The 20,054-nt window shown below is 43.5% G+C and overlaps 1 protein-coding gene across 8 annotated transcripts in view; it reads left to right on the forward strand.

Moving 5' to 3' along the window:
• LOC147030366 (uncharacterized) overlaps positions 1-20,054 on the forward strand; it is a 117,008-nt gene that overhangs the window by 39,587 nt on the left and 57,367 nt on the right. For 5 of the 8 annotated variants that reach the window (XM_085874330.1, XM_085874328.1, XM_085874327.1 and 2 more), the window contains exons 2-4: positions 1,349-1,457; positions 14,002-15,066; positions 15,165-15,302. In XM_085874330.1, coding sequence (XP_085730456.1) covers positions 1,389-1,457; positions 14,002-15,066; positions 15,165-15,302 — 1,272 coding nt within the window. In that variant the 5' untranslated portion in view covers positions 1,349-1,388. Of the gene's footprint in view, positions 1-11; positions 1,130-1,348; positions 1,458-3,032; positions 3,198-14,001; positions 15,067-15,164; positions 15,303-20,054 lie in introns of those variants that run through there. The other 3 variants (XM_085874332.1, XM_085874333.1, XM_085874329.1) reach the window with 2 other exon arrangements.

A 20,054-nucleotide genomic window follows, 5' to 3' on the forward strand; every position in this document is an offset into this window, starting at 1 on the left:
CGGTTTGTGTGTGGGTATTTGGCATACATTGTGAAACTGAAAATGTCAACTTGCGATGCTGGTTATCTGCGCATTGAGGGCAAGATCTTCCAGGAAACCTTTGTGTTGTTGTTTTTGTTGTTGCCCTATAGATTAGCCATAAGATGCAGAGATTGGTGCTCCCGTCAGCGAAGAGACGGGTCTTTTATGCTAGTTACAATTAAGATGGACGAATCAATGGCATCGTTTGGCTCAGCATGCTGGGATCCCAGGTTTGAAGCTCAGGCATCATAAACTGCTTTAAATTTAAAGGAGCCTGGTGGCATTTATGGCAAGGAAGGTTCACCGCAGTCTTTTATTTGGAAGCAAAATCCAAGATTCCTTGTCGAGGTTCAAGCACACTCTGTGGCGTGATGGTTCGAGCGTCTGCTCTGAGTCTGGGAGGTTGGTGGTTCAAATCCTGGCTGAGTCTCACCAAAAACTTTAAAATAAATGGTACGTGCTCCTTGCTTGCTTGAAATTCAGCAAAAAGGATTTACCACGGACAAACAACCATAGGTTGGTAATTGTAGCACAGGCTTTGATGGCTGAGTCCCCTCCATTTTCTTTTTGTATATATGATTGAGGCTTTTGGAAGAGAAAGTAACAAATGGGAAGGGAGAAACAGCAACCACAGAGTCGAAGCGAGAGGGAGAGGGAGATCAGGAGGAGGAGATCAAGGAGGAGAAGAGAAGGGGAGGAGAAGGAGGTTGAAAAAGCTGCACACAAACTAAATGAAACATGGCAATAAGAGTAAGGGGAAAGCAGGGGTGAAACAGAATAGGAAAAAAAAAATCACAATAACCTGGAAAAGGGAGTCCTTGGGAATGGGGTCATTTGGGGTAGAAGAAATCATGAGTAAGGGTGGGGGATGACCTGAGGTAGTGGTGAATAGGCTGTGGTCTTGAAGCCCTGGAGGGAAGAATGGAACTGAACACATTGGGGGAGTTGGTTCCACAGGTGAGAGAAAGAGGAACAAATGAGTGGATGTGAGCAGTGAGCCTGGATTTTAGGACTTTAAGAAGAAGAGGGTTACTGGCAGACCATGTGTGTACCCTGCAGAAACCTGGCAGGGATAGAGCCATGAGAGGTGCAACCATTGAAGTTCCTTGTGAGTGAACTTGTATTATTTATTTATAAGCGTCCTGGACATCCACAAAATCTCCGACTTTATTGGATTATATGAGGACTTGCTCATTTTCTCCCATTTCTCTGTTGGACTTTGTGAGCAGCTGTGCCTTCTGTGTAGTCAAAAGTGTGTTGTTAATGTTCAGAGCAGACTTGCACCTGCCCTCTCCTAAGGATCCTACGTGTTTGGTGTCTTGGACAGGGTTCATCCTTACCACCTGGTGTGCTCTCGCCTGGCTGCCATGGCTGTTTGCAGCGAGATGGGTTGTGGGAGTTCGGTCTCTTCCACCCCTGAGAGAACCTATGCCCTGGTAAGAAAATAAAAAGTAAATTTGTTGTTCGCTACTTGTACTCCATTCAATGTTGTATTACTCCCATTATTTATTTAGTTCCATATTTAACTGATAGTCTTATCTTTTTCCTTAGTAGAATGCACTTTTAAATAGCCCCTAAAACTCCTGCAAGTTATGTTATGAAAAGTCTCTCCAGTTTTGGGCTGATCTTGCTTCATCCCATCTCCGTCTACTTGACTCCATCAATGCCAAGGCTTCACAGATGATCAACACATCTGTCACCACTCTCCCAATCATCCATGAAACAGTTCTGTTGTTTTGCATTAACATGATTTTTAAAAACACTTTCTTTCTCATGTGTCTCAGACCAATAATGAAAGTGTAAAGAGGGAAATGGAAAGGGTGTGGGGGCAGGGTGGTTGGGGGGGGGTGCGGTTGTGCTGGAAATGCACAAAATATGCAAGTAGCAAAGCAGGCACGTACTGTTTGGTTTCCAGGTGTTACCTGGGTTTATCAGCACATTTCTACTTTACTCTTTCATTGCAGCAGGAGATTAAAAAAACAAAAAAAACCACTCGCTTTCAATGAAGCAGTCAGGCCTGTTTTTACTGTACACGTAACTGGACAAAACTGATGGTTAGTGGGCAAAAGAGGAAGGAAAGAGTGGTAAATGGTCCTGAGTGACTTGTGATAAAGGACTACGGTCAAATTATATTCAATGTGTAAAAAGTGGTCGGAATACAGTGCAGTGGAGGGGAGTTTGGGTGTAGTGGCTGGTAGTGTCAGATGTAAAATGTGCATGGGTACAAATCAAGATGCAGAGAACATAGAGATCAGTGGATATGGGATTTGAAGTTTAGCTGGAAAAGGTTAAGAGTTTTGTTACCTGGGGAATTCCATGTCAAGTGTACACACCCTCCCGACACTAATACCTCATTTTCTCCCCAAGGCCCATATGTTGGTCATTTATTCACGTGGGTGAAAAAACTCAAAATACCAACTTTTAGACCTGTGGGCCCATCAGGGCCCATTTCAGGGGCCCCCAAAATTTGGGTGCCCCTGGCTTCCCCACAATCTTCCAGAGGCCATATCACAGGTTGTAGTGGACTGATTTGGCTGAACTTTGTATCAAAATGCTCGTAAAAGCGAGATCTTTCGAATCGCGTAAAGCAAAATCACTCAAACAGGAATTCAAAAAGTTACAGTTTGGGGCGCCCTTTGACCTTGGGCCCCCGCTCCCCAACCAAACCGATGGTCCCGATTTTTTTTCGTGTGAGAATACCCCTTCATATACTCCAACACTTCAGCATAAATGAAAATGGGATCTCAATGGGTTCAAGTGTGATGATGGTTTTATTGTTTGGGGACTCGGGTGCTGGACACACAATACGCCACAATACATAACACAATATTTGAACACAAGATTTCCAATACACTATATCAGTATATTGTACATAAACTTTCCACATGCAGGAACTGGAAGTGATACTAGTATAGTATGAGTAAGAATTTTTCCCAGCATATTATAGTCAAGATTTTTTTTGCCAACCAATGTTTTATTTGACAGCTGTTTCTTTTTTACTGATTGTGTAGGTTCTACCTGAAGCAGTTTTTGGTTCTATGGAAAGAAGTATATCAGAAATGTCTAAAATGCAGTGATCTTCAATGTCAGAAAAAAAGAAACGATTTGCAGACCCGTTTGGATGAAGAAAATTCACTATCACTTCATGAGTGTCCTGAAAGGCTTCCATGATGCAGGCAAGCCACCATTTTCCATTATAGTGCACTGTGACATAACCTGAGAGTTTCCCGTTAAAAGTTGGTGTAGATTTTGAAATAGCTGACTCGATACGGTGTTCCTCGCTAAAGGCCCTGTCACACCTTGACGTTTTAGCCAGCGTATGGCAAGGTATCAAAATGTATGTAAAATGCTGGCGTACGCTGAACTATTGATGTTTTTTCCAGTTTTGGACGTATGCATAACGTATTAGGAACGTACACGGAACGTTTCGCTAACATATAGATAACTTATATCAACGAATGCTGAGTGTGTTGTCTGCATTCACAACCGATGCCCTACGATAGTCCAACTTATGCATAGCGCGGCAGCGTATCACCGACGATCACGTGACGTAGCCTATTAAAAGGTTGCGGCTCGACGATTCAAATCATAACCGCACAAGACATCGAAGTGTCAAGCCGCTGTCACACCTTGATGTTTTAGCCAGCGTATGCCGACGTATGAAAAATTTGCCGAATACGTTATGGGTAAGTTTGTATACGTTAAGAGCACGCTGAAGCACGTTGGCATATGTCGTAGTACGCCGAGTCCATCGACAAATTTTCAGCATGTTGAAAATTTTTCGACGTATGACGCACACGTTCCGCATACGCTGGCCATAAGATGTCGGCATGTTACGCGATCGTTGACACACGTCGACACACGTTACTTGTTACCTTCGCATTCTGCGAAAGGTTATGTATTGGTCGCTGTGTATTTATTTATTTATTTATTTATTTATTTATTTATTTGTGAATGTGTGTGTTTGTTTGTTATTCGCATAGCTCAGAAAGTATTAAACCAAATCGCTTGAAATTTGGTGGGATGATGGGTTATTATCCAACGAACATTTGATTAGATTTTGGGAGCGATCAGGTCAAGGTCAAGGTCACGGAAAGGTCAAATTCGTATTTTTACCATAGCGCGGTCAATTTTGATCGAATTGGCATGCAACCGATGCCAAAATGTTCAGAATTCATTGCCCAATCTTGTGATGGGCCACATGACACAATTACGTCATTACCCTTGTTTTTAAAAGAAAATGTCCCAAATCCTGGCATTATAATCAGAACCAAAATATATGTTTGTGGGAGATGCCAATGATTATTTATTTGTTTATTTGCATAACTTAAAAAGTATTAAACCGAATTGCATGAAATTTGGTGGGATGATTGGTTATTAGCCAAGGACCATTTGATTAGATTTTGGGAGCAATCGGGTCAAGGTCATGAAAAGGTCAAAATCGTCTTTTTACCATATCACGGTCAATTTTTATCCAATTTGCATGAAATTAATGCCAAAATGCTCAGAATTTAATGCCCAATCTTGTGATTATGCAACTTGACACAATGACGTAATTGCCCTTACTCGTGGTTGGGGGTCAAAGGTCAGGGGGGTCACGACCTTGCAGATGTGCGTATTTTATCATAACGCAGTCAATTCTTATCCGATTCGTATGAAATCAGCACCAAAATGCTCCTTGTTCTGTTCCCCACACTCTTATGCCAAGAACAAAACAGTAGCGGCGGCAAAGGTATATGCTCTCTACGAGTGCCCGTTCGAGTAAGTTACTCACAAGTCGAAACACGTTGAGGTAATGTTTAGCGTACCCGAAACTTATTTCTAACCTATGAGTAACGTGCTTTGAACCTATGTGTAACGTATCTCCAACGCATATTGACGTATGTCGATGTATTTGACGTCTTCCGGACGACGACAGAACTTACTGAACGTGTTACTAACTTACAGCTACCGTATAATAGCGTATTGGCAGCGTTTAGGGGAATTGGTATATAAAAATGGGGTTCACACAGGAGGAACCCATCAGTGTTCCAGACTCCATGGTTTTTTTTTTTAATTAATATATTTTTTTTCTTCTTCGGCATGACTGTGATGTTGACACTTCGATTTCTAGTGCGGTTATGATTTAAATTGTTTAGCGGCAGCCTATTAATTATATTATATTATAACCGCACTAGAAATCGAACTGTCAACATCACCGTCATGCCGAAGAAAAAAAACAAACAAACAAAAAAAACCATGGAGTCTGGAACACTGATGCTAAACATTACCTTGACGTGTTTCGACTTATGAGTAACTTACAAGTAACGTTTGTCGACGTGTGTCAACGATCGCGTAACATGCCTACAACACGTTACTCATAGGTTAGAAATAAGTTTCAGGTATGCTAAACATTACCTCGACGTGTTTCGACTTGTGAGTAACTTACTAGTAACGTGTATCAACGATCGCGTAGCGTGCCTACAACTTATGGCCAGCGTATGCGGAACATGTGAGTCATACGCTGGCATACGTCGAAAAATTTCAAGCATGTTAAAAGTTATCGACGAGCTCGGCGTACTACGACGTATGCCAGCGTGCTCTTAACGTATACAAAACTTACCCATAACGTATTCGACGTGTGCCAGCGTTTTGGACAAATTTTTCATACGTCGGCATACGCTGGCTAAATCGTCAAGGTGTGACAGGGCCTTCAGGCTGAATTTGTGTACTTGAAGAGCAGTTTCAGAAATAGGGATGAAAGCATGAAGTTTTTGAGTTACAGCTATGGTTTTGGCCGTTTTTAACCTTTGTTCCAGATTTCGTTCTTCCTCGTCATACGCCTCTTGGATCCCGTAACTGAACTTCGTTTCATTCAAACCATTTTCAGCAAAGGCGAAAAGATCTTTTGGAGAAATAATTTGACTGTCATAAGGTCTACGCAGGCTCTCACGTGTTGCTTCTCGTTTGACTGTACCTCCCATGCCATCTGAAGGGCCCTTGCCATGACTTGTGGCAAAAAATGCCATTCTGCGTCAATACCATACTCTGATTTGTGATGACATAGGTTTATGAAGGCTTTGCAATTCTTATATTGGCCAGCGCAACCGTCTGAGAAATAGTAAAGTTTCTTTACATTTCCAAAGCTAGATTTCAAGTGTTCAATGAGCATTCTTTGGAAGAGGTGGACTGAGACAACGTCGTGAGTATTGCATTCTGATATAATCGTGAACGAATCATGGTTTAATTTGCCATCGTCCGATTTGAAATAGTAAACCCATGGTTGAATTGTCGCTTGAGAGCAGTTCCAATGGAATCCTTGGGCCACATCCTGTACGACAAACAAATAGTTCTCTGAGAAGTCTCCAATAATGACAAATTCTCCTTCACCAATTTCGTCTTTCTTATTTTTCAGAAACTGAGATTGGGCCTTGGCAATGTAGTCGTGTCTCACTAATTTCACCATGCGTTCACAGAATTGATTAATGAATTCTTCCAAAGGCAGGACCATGGAGCTCAGTTCAGATCTGTCTGTGGATGTCCACCGTTTAAACTGAATTTCATCAATATCCTCTAGTTCATAAGCACTCAATAGCTCGGTTTTGAAGTCTTCAATTGATGGGCAACTTTCACAAGTTCTGAAATAACATGCTGGTTGTGCTGGGTTTCAAACTATGCATGCTATCACATGATAGCTAGGAAGTTCGGCTATCTGTGGCATTTTGGAACCAAACATCATGAGTTTCACATTTTGATACATGTATTGTACATACACATACACTGTGTGTACTGCCTGAACCGGCCAGGACACACTCCGAAGGACGGAGCATGGAGAACTTCACGAGTCCAACTTTCAAGCCAGGGTTCTTCTCTTTGAATTCTGAAACAGTTCCTTGAGATTGTTTAGTACCTGGCGCTTTTGAATTTTGTCTTTTCCATGTTCATTCCTGACCACCACACAGTCCTTTTTTCCCGGCATTATTTGGCTGACTTCATCACTTCGGTAAAATTCGGTTACGGCGGGTTTAACTTCGTCTGGCAATATTTTACCCTGTTTGGGATTTGGAGACGATAGCATACCATTTTCTTTCTCTAAATTTTTGGCTTGCACAGCCATTCTTTGGGAGCAACTGAATTCACTCATCATCCTTCTGATGTTCATATTCCTAGCAAATATTGTCAGAATACGTATTTGCTCTGAACGGCTCGAAACAACGTATTTTTCTTTCAAGCTTTTGATCACCTCTTGCATGCAGTTTTCATCACATTTTGACGCTGTATTTTGTGTTTTCTCCGCAGTGCTTGGTCCAGCAACTAGTTCTAATTTCTTTTGCACAGAATCTTCCACTTTACTTCGCTTTTCAGGAACGTACCCTGGGTTCCTTTCCGCCTTTCGTTTGTCGAATGGGCTTTCGCCTGTCATCGATAACGACTGGTTTAATAGGTCAACTTCTGCTTCTCGCTCAAAAACCTCCTCGTCCTCATCTGTCGAAATATATTCTGCAATGCCTTCGATAGTACCTTCTGATGATAATTTAGAACTGGTCGAAGATGATTCTTCAATACGCTCTGGTGACAACTGAGTTTTTTTTTTTCTGCACGAAGTACAAAGTCTGTCATCTTTTTTTCACCTTTGAAGAAAATTTCATCAACATATTATTTGACACATTGCGAAGATATTTTCGTTGTTTCGATTTATGGCAGCTGAACGGATCGCAACAGTATTTTCGGAACTCCTTTTGATATTCAGTTGCCATGCTTACTGCAAAATATGCAAAAACTGAGATTAGCCCATTTATAAGTTAATTCGATGATGGTTATACAAAAAATGTACACTTAAAAATCAATAGACACAATAGGCAGAATAATTTTTCGCAAATGATGCAATATATATATATATATATATATATATATATATATATATATATATATATATATATATATATATATATATATATATATATATATATATATATATATATTAGTCCAGAGATGATGATTGTCAATTTCAGACATAAAGTCGCCTGCCAGCAGGTGACGTCATTGGAACGATGACTGCAAACGTCGCCCAATGTCGAATCAAGAATTGGTGATATGTGGACCCTGAACAATAAAACCATCATCACACTTGAACTCATTGAGATCCCATTTTCATTTATGCTGAGGTGTTGGAGTATATGAAGGGGTATTCTCACACGAAAAAATCGGGATTATCGGTTTGGCTGGGGAGCGGGGGCCCAAGGTCAAAGGGCGCCCCAAACTATAACTTTTTTAATTACTGTTTCGGAGTGATTTTACTTTACGCGATTGGAAACATCTCGCTTTTATGAGCATTTTGATACCAATATCATTCAAATCGGACCACTACAACCTGTGATATGGCCACTGGAAGATTGTGGGTCAACCGGGGGGCGCCCAAATTTGGGGGGGGGGCTGAAATTGGCCCCGATGGGCCCCCAGGTCTGAACATTGACACAATGTTTTACCGTGGATACAAACACTTGCACAAAAATAGAGTGAAATCTGAGATGATGTGTCAAAATTTCGCTGAAAAATGTGTACACTTGACATGGAACGCCCACCTGTGAGATATGTTAGATGCAGGTGGTGGAGTAGAGTTAGCTGTTAGAACGAGGAGAATGGCAGCATGAAATAAGTGGAGAGAGTTGAGACATTTTAACACAAAAATATCGCAAGCTTGGTAAAAAGTCGAGTACATTAGCCTGTATTAGACCAGTATGCCTGGTGTTGACTTGGTAGTTGAGTTTGTGGGCTTGGGATCCAAGGGTCCTGAGTTCAAATCTCCCTTGGCTGTTGAAGTAATACCAGGTGGGGTTGACTCTGCCTGTCATCCTTCCGAGGTCGGCAAAATGAGGACCAGCTTGCTGATATCCTGTGTCGGAGTGACGACCCGTCCAGGATTGTGCCCAGTAGCCCAGGAGACTGCTTCGGCAGCACCAACACTCTGCACAGAGTATGGTCCCAATGGATGTATGGATGGATTAGACCAGTTGTGATGAACAGTAGTGAGGCATGGAGAATGAGGGTAGAAGATGAGAGGACAGAGATATGGATGTGTGAAGTTATTTTATTTAATTGTATGCAGCCTATGGCTGCTTAGCTGCATAATTTTCTGGGGGTATGGCTGTTCTGCTGATGCCATGCCCCTGTTAACAGTAAGCTGGTACTCATTTTGCTGACATTAGAAGGATGACGGGCTTGAACTCAAGACCCGAAGATCTTAAGCCAGCCACCTTAACCGTTAAGCCAACACCAGACCTGATGTGTGGGGTAACATTAAAGGATAAGCAGAGTGTGGATATAAGAGAAGCTCAAAGCTAGTTGTACTGAGGAAGAGTTGAGAAAGAGAAAAGACAAGTCTGTCAAAGTCACCAGTTTAGTAGTTGAGGGGAAAAGACCAAGAGGAAGACCAAAAAACATGTGTAAGTATTCGATCAGTGGAGACATGCAATTGTTGGAGTTAATAGAGGAGGATGCTTTTGACAGGACAGAATGGAGAGGGGGCATCAGCCAACCCCCAAATGGTTGTTAAAGAAGTCGTAGTAGTAGTGGTAATAGTAGTAGTGGTAGTAGTAACAGCATTATTGATGACGATGCTTGGTACTTGCAGATATCACTGTCCGGCCTGGCTCACAAACCTCATTCATTGTCTTGTCTCTTGTGGATTATTTTGGAGGAGATGGTCTCTGACTCGCGGGCATCACTATCCAACACGTTGTGTCTTCCATGGTGGCCTCAAAAGGCCCTTTGTTGTAAAGTACACCAAATTGGAGATCTTGCTGGCATTATCAAAAGGTGGACACAAATAAATCACCTTGAATTACCACAGGCCGAGCCTCAGGATCCTTTGGTCAGGAAGAGGACTTGAGCATGGTTGGATTGAGAAGGATATTCGTAAGAAGGGTTGGGCTGAGATGAAGAGACGGGCTCTATTTAAATACAACGAGGTCAATGGGCTTTCGAGCTTTTACTATCTTCCCTTTTGAACTTTAACTTCTGCCCCTTATCAGCTTCACGAGGCTTGCCCAAATTAATTCATAATTTACCTCATCCTTCTGAAAACCAAAGTTTTCACTCATTGTGATTGGGGGGGGGGTGGGATGGGGGTGGAGGGACATGTCCCCCTACTATTTTGTTTAGGGGGGAACAACATATCGATTGTCATCTCACCTTTTTGCTCAATATATCACTTAAAATGCGTTGCTGTGTACAATCCACACAGGCCTGGAAGCAGGATGTTCCCCAAATGCATCGTCAAATTTTGTAGACATCAATATTAACTTTCCCCAAATAAGTTATCTCTAAAATCAAAACTGCGCTGGTGTGCAGGATTTAATAGCTGAGACTGGTATCTGTTTGTGCACGTGCTGGATTTAATAAGGTGGAGGAAGCACGTACATCAGAGCTGGAATGGATTAATGCAGGAGGTGATTCACAGTTAGATTTATTTAACAAGAATGTCTGATGAAGGAGGAGGCCATTTGGACCATCATGCCTTCACTATACCAACACCAGGGGTGTGTTCCATTAGTAAGCAGCTTGCTATCTCTTGCCAAGCGGCTTGCTTCATTCAAAGCACTCGAAAAAGCACTTCAACGGAATGGAGTGCTCGGCACTGCTTAACAACCTGGCGATCTCCATTGTAAACGATGCTATCATGGTCCTTGAGCAAATGCTGTCTGCCGTCGTTTTCAGTTTTGATCGATCCTCTTGTGACAACTTCCCCAAACACATTTATTGCGTTAACAGTGGCTCCAGAATATGAGGAAGAGGGAAAGAAAGTTATAAACAAGAGTGAGAATTGCTTTGCGATGCATGTCCCCAACCGATGTGATATTTTATATAACCCGATGTGCATACATGAAGCAAAAACATGCGTGTGGCTTATGTGCATATATAATACATCGTGATTATATACCTGGTATCATTGCAATTGCACTGGGCCATGGACTAACACCCAGGCCTGAGGCCTGCCGATCTGTGTTGCTTCATGTAATGGCGGCGCATGATTTTAATTGGGGTGGAGTCAGGCCAGCTAGCGAGCCAATGGGTGTAAAACATTGAGATAGTCAGGGCAGCTGATCACTGACCCATGTATAATATGTGATATTTTCTCAGTTTAAAAAGGGCATAACTCTGTGAAAAATTGTTTAAAAGCCCTGAAACTCGAACTTTTTCAATAACTTGTAATAATAAAGCCATGTATGAAGTTTCAGTGGAATATTTTAAAGGGTATGGAAAAAAAAGTTTGAAAAAAACAAAAAAAAAACACAGGTGGGACAGACAGATGGAGAGCAAACCTATAGCCCCTCCGGTGAAACCGTTAGGTGACTAATAAATGGGGAGACAGAAGGAGGAGCCCCTCACCAAGCTCATCTATGGACTTACCACCATTAATTTTTGGAGAGGGGTTTTGAATGTTTGTAGATCTTGAAGAATTTGGATGAAAAGTAGAAGCAACAATAAGAGTATGAAATGCACATTTACATCTGGTTTTTGAGTACAATAATAAACTTTGGCATCACGAAGAAGCTCAAAATTAAAAGTACCCCCTTTTATTATTTGAATTATTTCAAAGGAATGTGGCAAAGGTGGTTGGATTAAATGCTCAGAATGCATCACAGCAAAGAGCGTCTGGAATCAACAATTTTCTGGGGCTTAGACGTGCCCAGTCATCACGATTGGTTTCACTATTTGCACTTGTGCAATGTACCCCCCCCCCCCAACCACTATTAAGTAGCGATCAATGCCCATGCTCACTTTCCTTGCCTTGTTTCCTTTTCGCACATCTGGCGAACCATCTCTCTGCTTTTGTTGTTCCATACCTTCTCACTGTCAGTTTGTAGGCTTTTCGATGCAGTCTTCTTAAGCTCTTCCATGAGACTATCTTGCGTAAGAAATGATCCATTTACAAAATGCTCCTAAATTGTTTTGCAAAAAACTACAAATTATGAAATATCCATTGATATAATGAAAGTGAAAAACACTGGGTTAGGTGAATCCAAAAAACACAATGTTTGTTTGTCATCGACCACGATGTAGTGGAGCCACATGGTGGTGGTGGCAAAGGGTAATACAAGTCACCTGTGGAGATGACTTGCAATTTTTCACTGTACACGTGGCATAGTGTGAGTGCTTCACTGATCCCTGCCAGACGGAGGGGGGTATTACTCGGGGGGTGATTGTGAGGGTGGGGTGAGGGGGAATCATCGAGAGGGTGGGTGTGAGGAGGGATGCAGAAAGGGGGTGGGGGAAGAAGTGTTGGGGGGGGGGGTCGATGCTTTTTTATGATTCCAAATTCCCAACTTTGACAAACATAGATAAAATTCATGGGTTGGAGATAAGATCACTTGTTGAATGCATGGAGAAATGTGGCGCTGTATGAGCGGGAGGGGTTGTTGGACCAGAAGTTTTAATGAAGAAGCATTTATAGGAAATGTACGAGGGTGAGTCAAAAAGTGTCCGCCATATATTTTTATTTAAATAATATAACCGCAATTGAGCATGCAGAAGAGTCATTGCTGCATGTCGTCCCTCTCATTTTCAACACACACAGTCCATCGGTTCACAGGCTTCTGCATGACCACAAAAAAAAAGTTTTTGGCTGAGTGACAAGCTACACATGCACCGCTTCTTTCACTTGTTGGTCACTGGTAAAGTGGTGACCTCTTAAAGTGTCTTTGAGTGGATCAAACAGGTGAAATTCCGAAGGGGGCAGGTCAGGACTGTACGGAGGATGCTCCAACACCTCAAAGTTCAATTGCCGGAGTGTTTACACAGTATGGGCGGCAGTGTGTGAACGGGCATTATCATGCAACAATGCAACACCTTTTCACAGTAACCTTCGACATTTCCATTGAATCGTTGGTTTCAACTGGTCCCGGAGCATTTCACAATAACACACTGTTTACCGTTGTGCCTCCCTCTTGATAATGTTCCAAAATTGGGCCTTGTGAGTCCCTGAAAAGTGTGAACATCACTTTTCCGGCCGATGGTTGACTTTTGAACTTCTTTTTGACTGGTGGTGTCGAATGTTTCCGCTCCATACTCTGGCGTTTGTTCTCTGGCTCATAATGGTGTATCCACGTCTCATCTCCAGTGACAATGTGTCTCAAAAAAGCATTCCCTTCATGACAAAAGCGGTTCAAAAGGCTTTGGCAGATTGTCACACAGTTGCGCTTGTGCTCTTCTGTGACTTGTTTTGGAACCCCATCTTGCAGAAACGTTATGAAAGCCAAGTCGGTTGTTGATTATTCCATGTGCTGAACCATGACTGATGTTCAGATGTTGTGCCACTTCGTCAATAGTCGACTGTTGGTTATCTATAATCATGGCATGGACTCGTTCAATGTTTTCTTCCGTTGGGGCGTGGATGGGCGTCCAGATTGTTAATCATCAGTGACACTTGTGCGACTGTTTTTGAACGATGGATTTCTACCCCTGGTACACCTTCAGCCCACAAAAATCATATTACTGCACGCTGCTCTTCTTTCGTGGAAATGGACAGCGGAGCGGTCATGTTAACTCCCTTACAACGACACAACAACTGACTGCTCGATGTTGAAACTGCTTCACGATGGCACAGTAGTTCGTGCTTGTACCTGCAAGTACAATACGCAATGGAGTCAACACAATACAGTTTTTAATAAATCATTGTGGGTACTTTTAGACTCACCCTCAGAGATTCACTTTGGAGAAAAGTAGAAATAAGAATTGTAATGGAGTGAAAAATAGTTTTTTTTAGTCTGAATTTTCATAATAGTCTGAATTTTCATTCTCTCATTTCTGCCCCTATATCCACCTCTTGTGCATGTGTAATATATAGATGGCTCTATTTGGCCAGAGCAAGCAATGAGGTGTTTTCGAGTCTACTAAATGACTGCAAATGCATTTCTCAATCTAGAAAGGAGTTCTGAGGGACAATTGTTATTGTAATTAAGCTTTAAAGTTTTCTCATTTGCTGTTTTATTCGTTTCCCAGGGCTGGCTCGCTGGTAACTCCCCAATGTCGACTTCTGCACTCGAGTGTCACCTTGTACAGACTCTTGCGCATGGACGTGAGTGCTGGCCATGGAGCTGCTGCGACTGCTCCTCCTGCCTGCTCCTTCTTCCTCCCCTCGAGCATTTTGCTCTCCATTGCAAGCACCGTGAATCATGTGATATCTGCCTTGAGCTTTGCTGCTTGCTTAGAAGTCACTTGACGACTTGCCGGCAGGATAGTTGCCCTGTGCCGTTGTGCTCAAGGATGCGGCGGGATCGAGGACTCGAAAAATTGATGCCGGTTACATGGCTAAAGCAGCTGCTGTCTGACCTCTGCAGATTATTTTTACACAATGGAGACATGGAGATCCAAATAAAATTTGGGCAGAAGGAGCAGAGCAATGAGTTCAACGAGCAATTCCAGGAGAAGAGTTTACTCATTCGTGACCATAACCAGGAAGCCATATTGAAATATTTCAATAATGATGATGAGCATGAGGAGGAAAACCTTCCAGAGATGTTTTCTCCAAATGAAGACCAGAACACGGAGCATTCCTTAAACACAACCACTCAACCCTTATTACGTGACCTTAATGCTATAGGTTATTTTACCAGCCCAACTACTCCGCCAAAACGCATGATTAAGAACATTTCAGAAAGAATAACACTGATGGACCACCCCTCTCTTCATCCTTCATATCATGTGAGACAGGCTCTCCAGCACCACGGACTGTGCTATAGCCTCCCATTGTCCTCGGTTGCTTTTTCCAATAGTGGCCTTTCTCTCCCTAATAGGTATTTGTCTACCAACCCCCCACTTTGGGATAACATTGACAGTTTGGGGCCAAATGAAGTAGGTAAGAGTGAGGGAGCGGAAAGAGATGAAGTCTTAAGAAATGAGGAAGATGAGGACAGCAATCAGGAGGTGAGGCGAGGTATGGTGTTTTCAGGAAAACCTCACCACATTAGACAGATGGCGGTATGCTGGGCCGAGCTGAAGGAGTCCTCAGATGAAAGAAGAGGAACGAATGGACAAGCCGTCTGTGAGGGCGTGTTGCTTCATAAGGTATAGTATTGCCATGCCAATGCGTGTTTTGTGCCACATTTCGTGATGCAGAGTTTGGTGGTTCCTGTTTACATGTGCTGCCTGTGTATCCTTGCCAGAGGTTGGTGGCGGTGAATGGAGCATACAGACTGGGTAAGGAATGGGAGAAAGTCAGCAAGCTGCTGGGCCACGGCCGCTATGGAAACGTGCATGTCGCCTGTGATGTCGCTTCTGGATTCACCTTTGCAGTGAAACAGGTGTTTTGTGCTTTATTGGTTGCATAACTAGTAGACAATTGGCTGAGGGGTTTGCTCTGAGGGGTTTGCTCAGGGGTGAACCCCAACCGAAGATATAGCAAGCTACAACCTATTTTTTTTATAGTCCCTGTCTGTGTCTGACCTGAAAAATACGGATGTGCAATATATTTTTCTCTTTTACTTTGTCCGATGTCCAGTGTCTCATTTCTGTCGGAACCTGTATGAAATACTTCACGGTTGTTGAGATCACTCATTCGGCTCTAACTCCATTAATTTTGAAGACTGAGGCATGAAATTGGTATCAAATGAGAGCATTTGATCTCCTCTCTCTCTCTCCAGCTGAGATATAATAATTATTTTTTTGTATATTCATTGTTTTCATGGTATCATGCCAATTTGTCTGTCTAAAATCCAATATCGTCAGTTTGCAAATTCCATAAACACAACAATAATGGTGCAACAAAGTCCAAAACTATACCACAACAAAGGCAAACATGTGAGAAATGCACTTGAATTAAATACATAATTTTACAATAACAGACAAGTCAAATAGCCGTTTATAACAAGCTAGCAAATACAATCCGTCGCTCCGCTGACAGGGATATTAAGGAAGGGTGGGGGGGGGAGAAGGAGAGTGAGAGAGAGAGAAGGAGTGAGAGAGTGAGAGAGAGAGAAGGAGTGAGAGAGAGAGAAGGAGTGAGAGAGAGAGAAGGAGTGAGAGAGAGAGAAGGAGTGAGAGAGAGAGTGAGAGAGTGAGAAGGAGTGAGAGAGAGAGAAGGAGTGAGAGAGAGAGAAGGAGTGAGAGAGAGAGAAGGAGTGAGAGAGAGAGAAGGAGTGAGAGAGAGAGAAGGAGTGAGAGAGAGAGAAGGAGGGAGAGAGAGAGAGGAAGGAGGGAGAGAGAGAGAGGAAGGAGGGAGAGAGAGAGAGGAAGGAGGGAGAGAGAGAGAGGAAGGAGGGAGAGAGAGAGAGGAAGGAGGGAGAGAGAGAGAGAGAGGAAGGAGAGAGAGAGGAAGGAGAGAGAGAGAGAGGAAGGAGAGAGAGAGAGGAAGGAGAGAGAGAGAGGAAGGAGAGAGAGAGAGAGGAAGGAGAGAGAGAGGAAGGAGAGAGAGAGGAAGGAGAGAGAGAGAGAGGAAGGAGAGAGAGAGAGAGAGGAAGGAGAGAGAGAGAGAGGAAGGAGAGAGAGAGAGAGAGGAAGGAGAGAGAGAGAGAGGAAGGAGAGAGAGAGAGCAAGGAGAGAGAGAGAGAGAGCAAGGAGAGAGAGAGAGAGAGAGCAAGGAGAGAGAGAGAGAGCAAGGAGAGAGAGAGAGAGAGAGAGCGCAAGGAGAGAGAGAGAGAGAGAGAGAGCAAGGAGAGAGAGAGAGAGCGAGCGAGAGGAGAGAGAGAGAGCGAGCGAGAGGAGAGAGAGAGAGCGAGCGAGAGGAGAGAGAGAGAGCGAGCGGGAGGAGAGAGAGTGAGAGCGAGAGGGAGAGAGAGAGCGAGAGGAGGGAGAGAGAGAGAGCGGAAGGAGAGAGAGAGAGAGAGCGAGAGGAGAGAGAGAGCGAGAGGAGAGGAGAGAGAGAGCGAGAGGAGAGGAGAGAGAGAGCGAGAGCGAGAGGAGAGAGAGAGCGAGAGGAGAGAGAGAGCGAGAGGAGAGAGAGAGCGAGAGGAGAGTGAGAGCGAGAGGGAGAGGGGAGAGAGCGAGAGAGAGAGGAGAGAGAGAGCGAGAGAGGAAGGAGAGAGAAAGAAAGAGAGAGAAAGAAAGAGAAGGAGGGAGAGAGAGAGGAAGGAGGGAGGGGAACCTTGGAGTGGGTGAAGAAATGGGAGCTAGGAAGGGAGGAAGGGGGGAAGAGCGGGTAGGTGGGGGGCGGTGGGGGGAGAGTGACACCATTTTTGTAAATTGCAGCATTTTCCAATCATTCCAACTGCACTTATAAGTTGACATACCCTGCATATATCCTTGTATGCAATTGAATGTATGTATATTCTATACAGGATGTATGAAGGCGATCTCATTTGTCTAAGTTGTATACCCATACACTTGATCCTCTAGTAAATCATCTTGAGTATTTGTGATTGCTTAATTAACATAATTAACTTATCAAAGAATGTATTGATTAGATCTTGCATTTTAAAAGTGTGTTCCCTGCTGATGGCATCAATCCAACTGATATAACCTTCTTTTTTTGATACTCTGGTAGTCCCTTTCAATACAGATCTCTTTTCACAGTTTTATGTTTGGAGGTTGGGTTTATGAGACTGACGTCACTGTGTCTATATCCCTATTTCCCGGAGTTTCACTCTTGCAGCATGTGCCTGTGCATGTGCATGCACAATTTAGGCATGAACACACAAACGCACTGATGTGTCGTGGTTGTGTCCATTTAAAGTTGTCGTGTGATGAATATATTGAGTAATAAAGCATAATCGTTGTATGCATTAGCTTAATTGTACAGGTCAAAGTTTTTATATGAAGTAACTGCACGATTAAACATGATTGTGCATCAGAATTATACATCATAGAATGTGGCAGAGAATGAAGTACTTTATTTCTTTGCATACAGGTACCATAAATCATCACAGTATCCCCAGCCTGCTATGATGGCTGATTGTGCTATTACTCATGCTAGTCGTAATGTCTCCAACTGATACTGCTGCAGAGAAGAGGGACATTCTATGGAAACTGGGTCACCTCAGTAAAGCTGAAGATCAAGAACAAACTATCCCATTGTGGACAGGCTTCAATTCAAACATCACAGTGTATGGTTTGTCTACTGCAACAATCTGGTACTTGACATTTATTTGAGCACCTCCCTCAGATCTCACAACCATATACAAGGTCTGTCTCAAAAGTAACGAGACTGATTTCACAGAAATTTTATTCCAAAAATGATATTGCAATCACAGCTTGTCCCCTTCAAAATAGTTTCCCTCCAGTCTCACACACTTGTCCATCCTCTTCTTCCACGCATCGTTGCACCTCTGGAAGGCTCCTTCTGGAATCCTCCGGAGCTCCGTCACGGCCCTTTTGATGGCCTTCACATCAGGAAATCGGGTCCCCTTAATCACCCCCTTGAACTTGGGGAATAGGAAAAAATCACAAGGGGCCAAGTCTGGCGAATATGGGAGTTGCTCCAGAGTTGGTACGTTCATCTCCACCAGAAACTGTCGGATGCTCAGGGCACTGTGAGCAGGGGCGTTGTCATGGTGGAGCACCCAGGCGTGTTCTCCCACAGATCCCTCCTCTTGTATCGGACTGATCTCATGAGGCGCCGGAGGATCTCCTTGTACACATATTGATTCACTGTTTGACCCTGTGGTCGAAACTCGAAGTGGACGATGCCCTTGATGTCAAAAAACATGATGAGCATCACCCTGACCTTCGACTTTGACATCCTTGCTTTCTTTGGTCTTGGTGATGCCGGACTTTTCCACTGACGACTCTGCCGTTTGGTCTCGATCGTATTCGAATATCCACGATTCATCACCAGTAATGACTCTCCCAAGCAGGTGTGGATCGTCCTTCAGGCGCTCGATAATGTCTTGACAGACAGTGACTCTTTGCTGTTTCTGGTCCTAGGACAACAGCTTGGGGACCATCTTTTCCGCACACCTTGCGCATTTTGAGATTTTCAGTGATGATGCTCCAGACAGTGTCCTTGTTGATGGAAAGTTCCTCAGCAATCATCCGCACCGTGAGTCGATGATGTGCGCGCACCATCTGCTTCACACACTCAATGTTTTCCACCGCTCTGCTCGTTGAAGGTCTTCCAGACCGTGGATTGTCTTCAACCTCCTTCTGTCCCTCTTTGCACCTCTTGTGCCATTCAAATACATGTGTACGTGACATCGTTTCTTTCCTGTAGACTTGCTGCAACATTGGGAAGGATTCGGAAGGTGTTTTGCCAAGCTTGGCAAGAAACTTGATATTGGCTCTCTGCTCATGACTCGTAGCGCGACGACTCGGACTAGACAATGTGTAAAGCATGACCTCTAAAAAAAAATCACACAATGAGTGTAGTCAACCATCACCAATCATATATATTGCTGGAATGTTGCGAAAGACTGTGACACAACCCGTTCATTCAAGTTGTGTAAATGGAGCACACAGCAGGCTCAGCCCCGTTACTTTTTAGACGGACTTCGTACACTATGCTACTGAAGTTGGTGCAACTGGCAGATAAATTGGGCCAACCATGTATTCTTGTTACAGCTGATATGGCAATCTACTCGAAGGCACAAGAGATTTTGTGGGCACAACCTCCAACCTTGGCAGGAAAGGTGACTATGCAAGTAAGGGGCGTGCACCTGACGATGGCCTTCATAGCTAGTCTTGGCACTTTGTATTATGATGGAGAACTGTTGTCCCTGCTCACTGACTCTGAAGTATATGCCGATGATACGGCTCGAAGAATGCTTTTAAGGGAGGCAGTATTCAAGAGGTTTTTGAGGCATCAAACATGTACATGAAGCTCTTTTCAGCCATGGAGTCTTGGGTCATATCTCAATGGAGAAGTTTGGAGTTGCACAGCGAGACCAGAAGGTTCAAAAACTAAGAGGTGCATTCACGTCGAAGGATGTAAAGTGTGCTGTCCGGGTAGCATATGAAACTGAGAGTGAACATCTGAATACAATAATGATACAAGCCATTTATGACTTTGTCAGAGTTGGACGACAGCAGTCTGAAACCTTTGCTCTTTGGGACACCTTGGATGGGTGGAGATGTACTACTATGTGTGCTGAGGCTAAGTTTGACCTTCACCTGTATGCAACCTG

The sequence above is a fragment of the Eptatretus burgeri genome, chromosome 3 (assembly GCF_056783735.1).
Source record: "Eptatretus burgeri isolate ZD-2024b chromosome 3, Ebu_testis_v1, whole genome shotgun sequence".
NCBI classification, from domain to species: domain Eukaryota; kingdom Metazoa; phylum Chordata; class Myxini; order Myxiniformes; family Myxinidae; genus Eptatretus; species Eptatretus burgeri.